Source organism: Danio rerio, chromosome 18, assembly GCF_052040795.2.
Source record: "Danio rerio strain M-AB ecotype USA chromosome 18, GRCz13ab, whole genome shotgun sequence".
NCBI lineage: Eukaryota > Metazoa > Chordata > Actinopteri > Cypriniformes > Danionidae > Danio > Danio rerio.
Window position 1 is genome coordinate 15,925,001 of NC_141038.1, and position 14,225 is coordinate 15,939,225.

The 14,225-nt window shown below is 39.1% G+C and overlaps 2 protein-coding genes across 6 annotated transcripts in view; both read left to right on the forward strand.

Annotated features, from left to right (window-relative positions):
- si:dkey-246g23.2 overlaps nt 1-5,990 on the forward strand; it is a 186,051-nt gene extending 180,061 nt beyond the window's left edge. For both annotated transcript variants that reach the window (XR_015514800.1, XR_015514801.1), the window contains one exon: nt 5,909-5,990. The gene's annotated coding sequence lies outside the window, so the exon portion shown is untranslated. The remainder of the gene's footprint in view (nt 1-5,908) is intronic.
- Nucleotides 1-13,603, forward strand: part of kcng4a (potassium voltage-gated channel, subfamily G, member 4a) — a 63,233-nt gene extending 49,630 nt beyond the window's left edge. For all 4 annotated transcript variants that reach the window (XM_087292192.1, XM_087292191.1, XM_087292193.1 and 1 more), the window contains one exon: nt 12,249-13,603. In XM_087292192.1, the coding sequence (XP_087148318.1) occupies nt 12,249-13,115 (867 nt within the window). In that variant the 3' untranslated portion in view covers nt 13,116-13,603. The remainder of the gene's footprint in view (nt 1-12,248) is intronic.
- Nucleotides 13,604-14,225: the final 622 nt, after the last annotated feature.

Genomic DNA, 14,225 nt, shown 5'->3' on the forward strand with positions numbered 1-14,225 from the left:
AAAGATGGCTGTCAGTTCAGATAACCTGTTTAGTGCTAATACAAAGGCTGCAGTGGTAGCTCTCTGTTTCATTGTTGTTCATGTGTGGGACTGCAGCAGTCAAGTTGAGCCAAATCTATTCCACCCACCCTATTGATTTTAATTCGTCATCATTATACTCTAGTGCTGCACCTCAATCCCACATGTAAAGTCCAAGGATGAATGGTTTTGAAACTCATGCTTTGGTAGTTTATAAGTTATATACCCCAAAAGTCATGCAAGTTTAGTCAGCCAAACCCATTTCTTTTTCACATATGAAAAGGTTTGAAATGTGAGATTTCTGTACTTCCATTTAAAGTCTCTACAACTAAATCTTCTTCAAAGCATTATTAAAGATATAAAATGTATATGAATTGAGTGATTTAAACTAAAGTAGCTTAAAGGGCTGTGAAACCCCCTCGTTTCAGCAGGGTGTTTTCACACCTCTACTTTGGAAAAAGTCAGAAAAGTGGGCGTGTCCAGCTCTGTTTAGGGGGGAGTGTCGGAGGAACTAAAGTGGGATGGTGTGGGAATGTCTATTTGGGCACGTGCGAGTTTCAGAGTCAAACTACACACACACAGGAGAAAGTGATGGTGTTTAACCTACATGGGCATCTGTAGTCGAATTATTTGCCAAATTATTAAATGTTGGACTTTAACTGCAGTTTGGCTCTTTCATTCAGGGAATTCATTCATGCCCCTCGCGACAAACGAGATATTTGATTCGAGGATCTGCTCTAAGCGTGTATTTTTCATGCAATGTTTGATACCGCACAGCGAATAAGAGAAAAAAAACCTCTGCATTTCCCGGAAACTTAGATGCACACGGCAGGTAGTGTCAGAAAGCCACGTGTGTTATTCCGGTCACAAAATGTAGTAAAAACCCCACACGAGGTTAAAGTTAGGTTGTGGTGCTAACATGTTTACTCTCGGTGCAATAGTTAACTTAGTTTGATACAAACAAACTGAATAAACAAAGAGCACTGGTCGCTAACTTACCAAATCTGTAGAGACAGGACAATCACCAGCAACTAGAGCCGCGTCTTTATTAAGAGAAGACTACAAGCGAATCCGGATCTCTGCGTTTGCAGATGAGAACAGCTCTCAGGTAAACAATAATCCTCCTTAGACGCGTAAGTTATTGTTGTCGCGCGTCGCGTACACTGTTAATCCACACGTGACTCCAGATGAGCTCTCACAGAGAGAAAATGAAAACAAAACTTAACGGCAGCAAACTATAAAAGCAACACTTCACGCTTGTTTTGCCAACACAATGTGGCGTCTCTGCCGTCTAAACACTGTGACTAATGAATATTAATGAAGTTGCACAATAGAGCGCGCTGATTGGTTTGAACCAAGCCTTACTCATGCATTAATGCATCACATTGTAAGACGTAATAAGACACACTCTGGCACAGAGTTTCTTGACCCTTTAAGAAACATGATTGCTTATGATGATGAGATACAAATTGGTTTTTATTCACATTTAAATATTGATTAATAAACTAAAACTAATACACAAATTATGTTTACCATCAAAAACTAAAATGAAGCTCAAGCATGTCGCTTTAAATGATACTGTATATTATAATGATTAAAAGTCCTGTAGTTGTTATGAATACAGGGTGGGCCTTTTATATGGATACACCTTAATAAAATGGGAATGGTTGGTGATATTAACGTCCTGTTTGTGGCACATTAGTATATGTGAGTTGGCAAATTTTTCAAGATGGGTGGTGACCATGTTGGCCAATTTGAAGTCGGCCATCTTGGATCCAACTTTTGTTTTTTCAATAGGAAGAGGGTCATTTGACACATTAAACTTATTGGGAATTTCACAAGAAAATCAATGGTGTGCTTGGTTTTAACGTAACTTTATTCTTTCATGAGTTATTTACACGTTTCTGACCACTAATAAAATGTGTTCAATGTGCTGCCCATTGTGTTGGATTGTTAACGCAACCCTCTTCTCCCACTCTTCACACACCAATAGCAACTGAGAAATGCCAGCACAGGCTTTCAGTATCCGTAGTTTCAGGTGCTGCACATCTTGTATCTTCACACCATAGACAATTGCCTTCAGATGACCCCAATGATAAAAGTCTAAGGGGGTCAGATCGGGAGACCTTGGGGGCCATTCAACTGGCCCACGACGACCAATCCACCTTTCAGGATACTGTTCATCAAGGAATGCTTGGACCTGACACCCATGATGTGGTGGTGCACCATGTTGCTGGAAAAACTACAAGCCAGCTTCAGTGCAAAAAGAGGGAAACGCATCATTATGTAGCAATTTCAATTATCCAATGGCCTTGAGGTTTCCATCGATGAAGAATGGCCCCACTATCTTTGTTGTCTATTCTGTGAAGATACAAGATGTGCAGCACCTGAAACAACGTATACTGGAAGCCTGTGCTGGCATTTCTTCTGCGGTGTTGCTATCAGTGAATTGCTATTGAAAAAAGTTGGATCCATCACATATACTAATGTGCCACAAGCAGGACGTTAATATCACCAACCATTCCCATTTTATTAAGGTGTATCCACATAAATGGCCCACCCTGTATAACTAAAAAACCTAAGACCAAGTTCACATATATACACTGACACTTTTAAAGGTCTCGTGAAGTGCTTTGAAATGATCATTTTTTACTCGATGTTTGACTTATAATCTGAAAAACGAAGAGAGGGTTGGACGTAAAGTAGCTCCTCCCCTTTTTCAAAAACATCCAACAGCGTTTTGTTGAGAGTTGTTGAGCTGAATCACATCAAATGAAAAGCAAATGAGAAACATCTTGAAGGAAGGAGGGGGGATGGGGGGGGGGTCTGTTTGGTCAAGATTTAATGAGAAGCTGAAGTATGATGTGACTTGAATATAACTGTTGATCCATAGAGTGGAGTAACTATGACGTCAATTTGTATGCAAAAACCTGGAAGTGTCGATGAGTGGTCAATGTTTTTTTTAATGGCATTTCGGTTAGATTGCTTAATGTTCATGGCTAATATAAACTCAAGATACTTTTACGTTTATTCTACAACATCAAACACATCAGTTGCATCCCAATTTTGGTTGGATGGGAATGAGTGTGTGTGCTGCTTAAGTAGTGTGTGTAATCAGTCTTTGACAATCCTCAGGTGGTGTGAGTGTAATCAGTCAGAATGAGGAAGCATGTCTGTGTGTGAGCGGAGTGCATGTATGAAAATGTAGTCCATGAATAGCAGATTTGTAGAACATAAGTGTTTGTGTTTGAGATGTCTATGTCAATGAAGTACGATCACTGGTAATCGTGACACATATTAACTGTCATTTTAATGTGATCAATTGATTTTTTTCTTCATCTGAACACATTAAACTCTATCATAACTGCAACAATTACACTCCTTAAAATTGATTGCAAATTTGTCTGAATGGGCTGTTTTCTGCTGTAATTCGTGACAAAAAAAGAGTATTGAATGTTGTTCTCTATCCATGATGGAATTTGCAAGCATTTGATAAACCTGTCCCTCACGCTTCATCAAGGTAAGCTGGCTGTATGCACACGCAATACACTTATTTAAATGTCTTATGATGATATGTAGGCATTTTTATAAATTATACAGTAGTTGTTTAAAAACACGTAAAAGCAAAACAAATGTATTCCCCACATTTGAATAAACTATCCAGAAGGCACATAGGTCTATAGAGCTTTTTGCATATTTGTATTTGTTTATAATATATAGCTTGGGTTATGATATAATTAACAGAGAGAGTAAATCATTGTCATGGACCATATTTCTAAAAATAAGCTTGAAAAGTTGTCATTAGCAGGGTTGTGCTGACGTCACAGGCCAGCGCCCTGAAGGCACTGTAGTCCGTTTTAGCCTATTGTTAGCTTTTCCATTCTTGTGTTTTCATTTAAGATCCGAAAGAGTTAAAAGTTGTATTTTTGTATGGACATTATCCAGTTGGACAAAACTTGTAAGTGTAATGAGTTTATTATTTGCAATCTTCAAAAATCCTATGCATATTTTATGCTAGCAGCCGATTTGCCTACAAGCTGATGTCATAGTTCCTCCACTCTATTCAGGCGGAAGTGACAAACTACAAGCCTAACATGTTTATATCACTTCTATATCTTCCAAACGCAAATTCTGTCATTGTTTTGTACCACAATAGCTTATAGATGTCCTTGAAGACTAAAACACTGATATATATAACATTTAAAAACGTTATTTCAATTTCACTGGACTTTTAAGTTCATCATTAAGTGTGTATTTTGCTGTAAATGAATGGTGCAGGTGAGCTTGAAGCATGTGACATTAACTGAAATACACACACAGTATGAGTTTAGAGTGAGCAGTCAGTCTTTTCTATTTGTTTGTCTAAAAACCAGCATATTTATAAAAACCATAAACAGATAATGTAGTTTATGAGTTTATGAAAGGTGATATTTCTATTTTTCTTTTTGTGTCTTTTTTAATATTAATATATGCAACCAATCATAATCATTTGAAGTAGAAACATTATGGCTTTGGCTAAAAGCTTGTAATAAATGCTGAAATGCATCCCTGCTGCTATGTATGCTAATCTCTAAATCTTCATTATAATGTGCTCTTCAGCTCTGTAGGTGATTTCTAAATGTACGTATACAGTTTGTATAGATGCTAGAGCTGTGGTTGATTGGTTTTGGGCAAAGAGGAGGGGGAATGCCATTGACATTTCTAGTGGATTCACAGAGATAAGGTCACCCTAAGTGCATTAGCGCTGAGAAATTGACAATCAGCCTGACGAGTTGCAAATTGTTATCCTTCTTTAACATGCATAATGCCTGCAGCTGCAGCAGCAACCACTTCATCCCCACTGCAGAGAGACGGGGAGTAAAAGCCAGAAATGAGATGAGAGGAAGGTGTCGGAGTGGAAGGAGGGAATGAGAATGACTGAGAACTGGGGAGAGTGACAGAAAGAGAGAGAGAAAACGAAGGCTGAGTACGTACTGGACAGTGGAGGACAAATGGTGTGCAGAGCATTTAAAATAGCTGAATTTGCTCAAATGAATCACCTCAGAGCTGCTGCACTTTGATAATATGTTCATTCACACTGTGAGTTTGTTGCTCTTGATTGAGAATGAGAATTTACAAAGGCTTTTCAGACTTCTCTGACAAGCAAAAGCATGAACGGTATGTGAAAGGTTTTTGAAACATGAAAGAAAGAGGCCATTATAGGAAGGCAGGATATGTATAGCGCAGGGTTTGCAGTGTAGCATTTGCTCTATTAGTAGTTGAATTGATGGTGAATTGACAGTCTCTCATTTAAAGAGTGCCTATGATGGAAAATCTACTTTTGGAAGCTGTTTTGAACAAAACTGTTTGTATGTATAGTGTCCACATTCATATTGAAGTGATAAAAACACAACACGTTTCTTTTTCAAAGTTTCCAAATGTTAAAATAGTGATTTTGAGGCCCACTGCAACAGGGTGTTGGAGTGTGGTTTTCCCCACCCACTGAATTGATTGATAGGAGCATATTAACATCTCTGTATCTCCGTATGATTGCATATAAACATGTTCCGAAACAGGATTTGCAAATAAACTGGGATTAAAAGATCTGTTCCAACTCTCTGTGGTCAGCCACACCTCAAGAATGAGTTTTACAAGTTTAAAATATTTTTAAATCGGTGTATGTTTGTTTTAAAGAAAAGACTGTCAAATCGATATGTAATTTATAAGAATGACCACTGCTGCATCAGAGGATGCATCAAACATACAACAGGATTCTCGGTTTGTAGACATTAAGTCTGGTTTATTTTGTACAGTAGCAAAGGGGATATAGCAGTGTATTAACTTGTATCTTGCCATATTTACCTCAACTAGACATGCAAAAACAATGCAAAGTTAAACATGTGTGTGTTAGGGTTGTAACGGTATGAATTTTTTACGGTATGATAATCGTCTAAAACAATACCACGGTTTGACGGTTTCGCGGTATACGGTATGTTACAAATGTTACAAAATAATAGAACAGTGAAGCAAATTTGACTTTTTCCAAATAATATATTTTCAGTTACTATAAACAACACCACTTACAATGAACAAATAAAAAAATAATAAAATAATAAATAATGTGTCAAAGTCCAAATAAAGTCCAAATAAACATGGTGCAAATCCTCAGTTCGTCTTTGCTGTGTCACTGTTTTGTCATGTTTCTGTGCTGCTGTGCATGCAAAAGTACTTAGTATGAGAATTATCTCATGCAAAACTTTTTTTTTGCGTTTTGAATGTATGCCTCTAATTCTATGCCTCTTAATCTCTTATTCTGTGTTGTTCAAAAAGCTCATTGTTGCTCCACAAACAAAAGCGAAACCTATGCTTATTGGTTGTGATATAGCGAGTTTGAACCAATCTGGGCATGGAGGAGGGACAATGCATCAATATATCATGTCTGGTTTGTCCGGAGACACAGTGACGAGTGTTTCTTTGTCAAATCAAATCAAATCAAATTGTTATGTGATACAGCACTGGAAAGCTGAGATTCTCTTCTTTATGCCAATCATTGAATTGTATGAATCGGATCAGCGGATCAAAAGTTATTAAACATTTAAGAGCAATACTTATTTTTAGCCGCGGGCGGCTGTCTCAGTCTTTAAGGGTTAAAACCGTTGATATGCAATTGTTCATGTTATGATAATCGTGCACGTTCAAATCGTGGTAGACATACCGGTATATTGTTACAACCCTAGTGTGTGTACTTCGTACTTTGTAATGGCATTTGTATGTGACTCATAGCAGAAAGGCTTGACTAAACTCCACAACAAATACATCAAATAACCTTACTTGCTATTTTTAAACTTTGAATATCTGCTCCATTGCTGTTTATGTCACTGACTGCTGACTGTAGAAAAAGAGACACAAGTGGCAACAGTGGGCAGGGAAAACCAGCTCAATTTGCATTTAAAGGCACAGGTAGCAAAACAGCTACAATGAAATTTTACTCCAAAATTATTGTATTCACAGATATAATAAACAATCTGATAGGTATTTTGAGCTGAAACTTTACAGACACATTCTGGAGACAGCTAAGATATTTTGTAAACTGGGTTATTAATGAGCCCTTTAAATAGATGATTGATATCACAATGTTTACCTGTATTTGGGCATGGATATGTGAGTGTGATCCTACCAGGGGAAAAGAAAGCATTTGTGTATTTGCTGGTAAACTCCATCTGTTACTTTTCTAGTAATTTACTGTAATTGTTGTGTAAAAGTGGCTAATTAAAGACACAACAGTTAGTTTTATATGAGAGTACAGCTCAATCTTGCCCAAAAACTACACACTCACAAGTAAAGTTCAAAGATAACAAAGTGGCAGCTTTAACAAACTCAAAACCACATGTCCTCGCAGAGATAAGACAAGTGCTGTCACTAAACTAAAAATAAATCAGACCGAATGGAGAGAACTCAGACAGTGATATTTTATTTTAAATGTCCCATTCACATTAAAGTTTTCTAATTTATTTTTTTATTTATGCCAAGCCTAAAGCCATTGATTTTCAATTTAAATGCAAAGCATTTTTATTAAAAAATAGATTGATGGAGAATTAAATTTGTTTCTCACACTCTCCCTCCGTTTTATTTTGTTTTTAACAGTAAGATTACTGATGAAATGAAAATCATGCTTTATTTTTATTTTTGTAATAAATAAATATAATACAATTGTAATATAGAATATATGAATAGAGAATGGGTTATTATACCATTTTTGTATTATTATTATTATTGTTTGTTCTAATTATTTAAATTGACTAAATATGTGTGTATTATGATTAATTCACTGTTTTAGCTGTTAAATATTGTTTAAACTGTTTTGAATCGCTTACCTTTTAAAATAATAAAATTAATAAAAAAATAATAAGCTAGTTATCGGCCCTTTAATACTGAGAAATAGTTTGCTCTGATTTCTATTTTAACTATTAATGTTAATAATTAAAATAGTAGATAATGATCACACTTTTTTTATGGTCCGTTTGTTGAATTTATGTTACTTTGCAACTAAATTTCATTAGACTATAAGTAGACTATCAAGTTGGGGTTAGGGTTGGGGTTGAGGTTAGGGTTAGTATAAGTTGACGTACTTGCAAAGTTTCTTAGTCAGTTAAATGTCTTTTGAAGGAGCATTATCAACAGATTTTAAGCAGACAGTCTAATACTCAAATGGACCATCAAAATAAAGTGTTACCGATAATTTAAATATAAATTTGACCACCCCTATTATGGTTTATACCATTGTGAATGCGTAATCTTGCTAATCAGTCTATGTGCAAAAGAAAATTATTTCAACAGTTTAAAACTGCAGATCTAGAGCACTGATAGACACGATAAGTGTTCACAAGACTGTTTCCTCTTTAAACAATTGTTTGTTTCTACATATAGCCTGAACGTCATGTCAAATTAGATTGCATAGTTTGTATAGTTTGACCTACAGTAAACTATGAAATAGCTAATCAGAGGATACTGGAGGTCAGAAAACACAAAATATTCCTCAAAAGCACTGAAGCCTTAAATATGTTTTATTAACAAATTAGATGTAATTTAAATAAAAACATAAATGACTGAAGGATATATTACACAAACAAATGTTACCAAAAAATTTGCCCCCCCTTATGGTCAATGTACAGTATAATTTGCCCACTGTACACATCTGCATTAGTGTGAGCAAGCAACTGACCCTAAAGTACCTGTGAGTGAGCATGTACAGAAACAAAACAAGTTTTACCAGGATAAGCACACACATCATCAACAAAACCATTACATCTTCAAGTGTCTTCCAGGAACTGCACATTGCACAGCTAATTTGCTAACATGCCATGACTGTGATACATTCCCTTGGGTTTTGCTTGAACTAATGCATTTTACCAAATATTAATTAAATCTGCTATCTCAGCATCTTTCTGCTGATTCTGCTCGCTCCTCCTCTGGTTTTAAAGATTTCAGCAAGACACTTACTGAATGATAACAACATGACAAAAACCATGTGATGATATTCCTATGTTAACTACACAACACAGGCTCATTCTGAGAAAGTAGCCGTATATTAGGGGTGTCAAAATTAATTGTTTCTTCGGTGCAACGCGATGCAGACGCGGACAATTCGGTATCGGTTCAGTAATAATCATAACCGGTTATTATGTACTGACGTCATTCGTCTCCTATGCGCTCTGTTGCGAGGGAGGTGAGCGCGAGTATTTACAACACTCAGCCAATTCACGGCCGGCCCGTGGCATAGGCACCATAGGCAAATGCTAAGGACGCTGTATATCCAGGGGGGCGCCAGAAATGAGCGCGGTTCAGTTGGTTTTGTTTTCGATATTCCTGACACACATTCAGTTATAGACGGCAATAACTCAAAAACCTCTTGCCCTAAAAAGATCTAAAGTGTGTTTCCTACAAAAAGACAAAGCTGGTTATGTTTCTCAGCTGTCTTTCTTTTTTTCTTCTCGACATTACGAGCTTTCTCTGTTTAAGCCCGCGCAATATGTGTTTAGCCGGGAGAGTTCGCGCTGAGAGGAGCTCTCAGTAAGAGACCGTCGGAAAAGTGCTTCTTTTTTTGTTTTTTCCGTTTTTCTGCTCCGCTTAGCGTGAGCTCTCCCTGTTGCGAGGGCTTAAGTGTGTGTGTGTGTGTGTGTGTGTGTTTGTTTGTTTGTTTGTTTGTTTGGTGCTGTCTATGTTTGTGTATGTGTTTGAATGAGAGACAGTGTGTTGTTGTGTGTCTGTGTTTATACAGACAGCTTGTTATAGCCTCCCCCCTAAAATATAACACTGTATATGGAAAGCATCGTCAATGCACCGTGATGCACCGAGATATCGAATTGAACCGAATCGAAGGCATGATAATCGTAACCGAACCTGAACCGTGAAACCAGTATAGGTTCACACCTCTACCGTATATACATTTTTTGGAGATCGTGAATTATGTAGCCAGAGCTACATTTCGTCTTTAAAACGATCGCAACGGGGTTGTTTAATGCCATTCCTTTTCTTGCTTACCAGCTGACTGTTACCATTTCTCCTGTAGCTCGACAAAATATGTCGGCGGACTTGAGATGCAGACGAAGATTTGCCCCCCCTTATGGTCAATGTACAGTATAATTTGCCCACTGTACACATCTGCATTAGTGTGAGCAAGCAACTGACCCTAAAGTACCTGTGAGTGAGCATGTACAGAAACAAAACAAGTTTTACCAGGATAAGCACACACATCATCAACAAAACCATTACATCTTCAAGTGTCTTCCAGGAACTGCACATTGCACAGCTAATTTGCTAACATGCCATGACTGTGATACATTCCCTTGGGTTTTGCTTGAACTAATGCATTTTACCAAATATTAATTAAATCTGCTATCTCAGCATCTTTCTGCTGATTCTGCTCGCTCCTCCTCTGGTTTTAAAGATTTCAGCAAGACACTTACTGAATGATAACAACATGACAAAAACCATGTGATGATATTCCTATGTTAACTACACAACACAGGCTCATTCTGAGAAAGTAGCCGTATATTAGGGGTGTCAAAATTAATTGTTTCTTCGGTGCAACGCGATGCAGACGCGGACAATTCGGTATCGGTTCAGTAATAATCATAACCGGTTATTATGTACTGACGTCATTCGTCTCCTATGCGCTCTGTTGCGAGGGAGGTGAGCGCGAGTATTTACAACACTCAGCCAATTCACGGCCGGCCCGTGGCATAGGCACCATAGGCAAATGCTAAGGACGCTGTATATCCAGGGGGGCGCCAGAAATGAGCGCGGTTCAGTTGGTTTTGTTTTCGATATTCCTGACACACATTCAGTTATAGACGGCAATAACTCAAAAACCTCTTGCCCTAAAAAGATCTAAAGTGTGTTTCCTACAAAAAGACAAAGCTGGTTATGTTTCTCAGCTGTCTTTCTTTTTTTCTTCTCGACATTACGAGCTTTCTCTGTTTAAGCCCGCGCAATATGTGTTTAGCCGGGAGAGTTCGCGCTGAGAGGAGCTCTCAGTAAGAGACCGTCGGAAAAGTGCTTCTTTTTTTGTTTTTTCCGTTTTTCTGCTCCGCTTAGCGTGAGCTCTCCCTGTTGCGAGGGCTTAAGTGTGTGTGTGTGTGTGTGTGTGTGTGTTTGTTTGTTTGTTTGTTTGTTTGGTGCTGTCTATGTTTGTGTATGTGTTTGAATGAGAGACAGTGTGTTGTTGTGTGTCTGTGTTTATACAGACAGCTTGTTATAGCCTCCCCCCTAAAATATAACACTGTATATGGAAAGCATCGTCAATGCACCGTGATGCACCGAGATATCGAATTGAACCGAATCGAAGGCATGATAATCGTAACCGAACCTGAACCGTGAAACCAGTATAGGTTCACACCTCTACCGTATATACATTTTTTGGAGATCGTGAATTATGTAGCCAGAGCTACATTTCGTCTTTAAAACGATCGCAACGGGGTTGTTTAATGCCATTCCTTTTCTTGCTTACCAGCTGACTGTTACCATTTCTCCTGTAGCTCGACAAAATATGTCGGCGGACTTGAGATGCAGACGAAGAGCATGTGTGAATGGGACTTGCGAGAGAAATTTGAGGTCTGAAAAAGCATACACAGCGGCCTCCAACGGATTCGCAAAAACAAACACTGCAAAAAAATGTAGCTCCTGGGGCATATTTAGCTCTCTCTGGAAATGTATATAGGGGTGCGTAATCTAAATGAGTCTGGGTTGCAACTACATGTGTGCTTTCAGTTCATACTGCAAGAGAAATGTATAGCTTCAAGGATCACATCTGTAGGCATGTCACATGAGGGAAAAATCTCATTTGGGTCACTTCCAGTATGTTTCTCAAACATCCAGTATTTAATTCAGGCATTTCAAGGTCAAAGTGATCTGGTTTGTCTTTTCTGTAAGCCATTCCTCCCCCACCGCTTCAATCTGACCCCTGACTCAGGCTAATTAAGTGTTACAGCTTGACTTATCGGTTAGTGTGACTCGAATACTAAAAGTAAACACTGAGTTTTTCTGTCTGCCCTCTCCCTATCTCATCCATTCCCCTTTCACTATTGTGTATTACCAGCAAACCTTTTGCTCTCTGTTTCACAAACTTTAATTTTCAATTTCTTATATGTGAAACCTAAATGCATTGATTTTGAATTGAAATGCAAAGCAGTGGCATTGAAAATAATTGAATTGGGAATTAAATTAGCTTCTTCTTCTTTCTCCCTCCACAGGGTGTGTGCTCGCAGAAATGCCAGCATATGTTTATCATTGAGACGGTGTGTGTGGCCTGGTTCTCCCTGGAGTTTCTGCTACGGTTCGTGCAGGCACGCAGCAAGCTGCAGTTTCTCCGTGGACCCTTGAACATCATCGACGCCATGGCCATTCTGCCCTACTACGTGTCTCTGGTTGTGGATGAGAAACCCAATGACGAAAATGAGCGACCTTCTGGAGGTAAGGGCTACTTGGACAAGCTTGGATTGGTACTACGGATCCTACGTGCCCTTCGGATCCTCTATGTGATGCGGCTGGCCCGCCACTCTCTGGGTTTGCAGACACTGGGACTGACGGTGCGCCGGAGCACTCGTGAGTTTGGCCTGCTGCTGCTTTTTCTCTGCGTGGCCGTGACGCTCTTCTCGCCGCTGGTGCACCTGGCGGAGAGCGAGCTGACCGGAGTGCAGGATTTCAGCAGCATCCCTGCTTCTTATTGGTGGGCGATCATCTCCATGACCACAGTGGGTTATGGAGACATGGTGCCCAGGAGCATCCCCGGCCAGGTGGTGGCGCTCAGCAGCATCCTGAGTGGGATCCTAATCATGGCCTTTCCAGCCACTTCCATCTTCCACATGTTTTCGCGATCCTATCAGGAATTGAAACAGGAGCATGATAGGCTCTTTAAAGAGGAGTGTGCGGCGGCCGCAGCTGCAACCACAGGACTCGAGGAAGAGCAGGATGGAGGATGGGTGGCCTTTCCTCCACCTAGACTAGTTCTTACTCCGGACACAGAGACAGCTGGCTCCTGTGAAGACCTTTCTCTACTTGGGAATGGTGGAGAGACTTCTGGGAATAACAAGCACCCTTTACCAGCTGGAGCTTTTTGAGAAATGCACATGCACTGTTCTTTAGGACAAACCTGTTCTTCCTTGACCTCGTACTGAACCCTCTCGAAGTGAAAGAGGTGAATTTTCGGAGACAACTCTGTCTAAAGAGTTACAGGGCCTTGAAGTTTTTTTGTCTTCCGTCAGCCACAAGCTGACTACAGCTCATGAAAGTACTATTTGCTTCATATTCACACTGTGGACTTAACTGCTATACCAGATTTAGCACTCCATGCAATAGAAATAAATAAATAAACCTGCATAGTTGATCTCCAAAGCCTTGTTGAAGACTATTAGACATATAGAAGAGAAATGTAGGTTCCTCAGATCGACCACATTTTTGACAAATCCAAAGATGTGCTGTTTTGTTGACTGTATCAGATGCAAGATTTGCTCTTCCAGAAAAAGTGCACATATAATTCCCTGCATTGGTCGGGACAGGCATGCAGTGGCTCTTGTACAGCTCCAAATAAAAACAACAGTAATCTCTGTGCCCTGTATTGTTTATTAGGGTTCATAGAAGGATTTTGTAATCCTCTTCTTTGAAACGCTCAATCATTAGACCAGTCAGTCACTCTGTTCTCTTTATTTTACGAAACAGCACATATTTGCCTCTGCCATCTGCCGTCTCTGACATGCAGCAGTTACTGAATGATGAATTTGAGTGTTTATTGCTAGAATTGAGACTCAGCCATATTGTGACCTCGTTGAGGTCAAAGCCATTTGTGTCGTCTTCATCTCTCCTTACTAAAAGTCTGCTGCCCCCAGGTGAAGAGCTTTTCTGTGTAAGGTCACAGAATTGTCCTGCTGCCCAGTGCTTGCAGGGTCCAGCTGGTAGGGGACAAATCTTGATGAGGCTAAGGATTATTAAACATGCAATAAATTGTCAGAGATATAAAAAGTCCTTTTAGAGCCAAACTCTGACGGACATTGCTTTGTCAACAAACCAAAAATTTGCACCTCTAATCCAATTATTCAGTCACGTTGCATCAGATTCTCTAAAAATGGCCCTTCTACTGCTCAAAGTCCCAGAAGGCTGAGTCATCTATCGGAAAAGGTATTGAGGAAACAAAAAGGCTTTGATGGACCAATCAAATTGCATGTGTTGCTTTT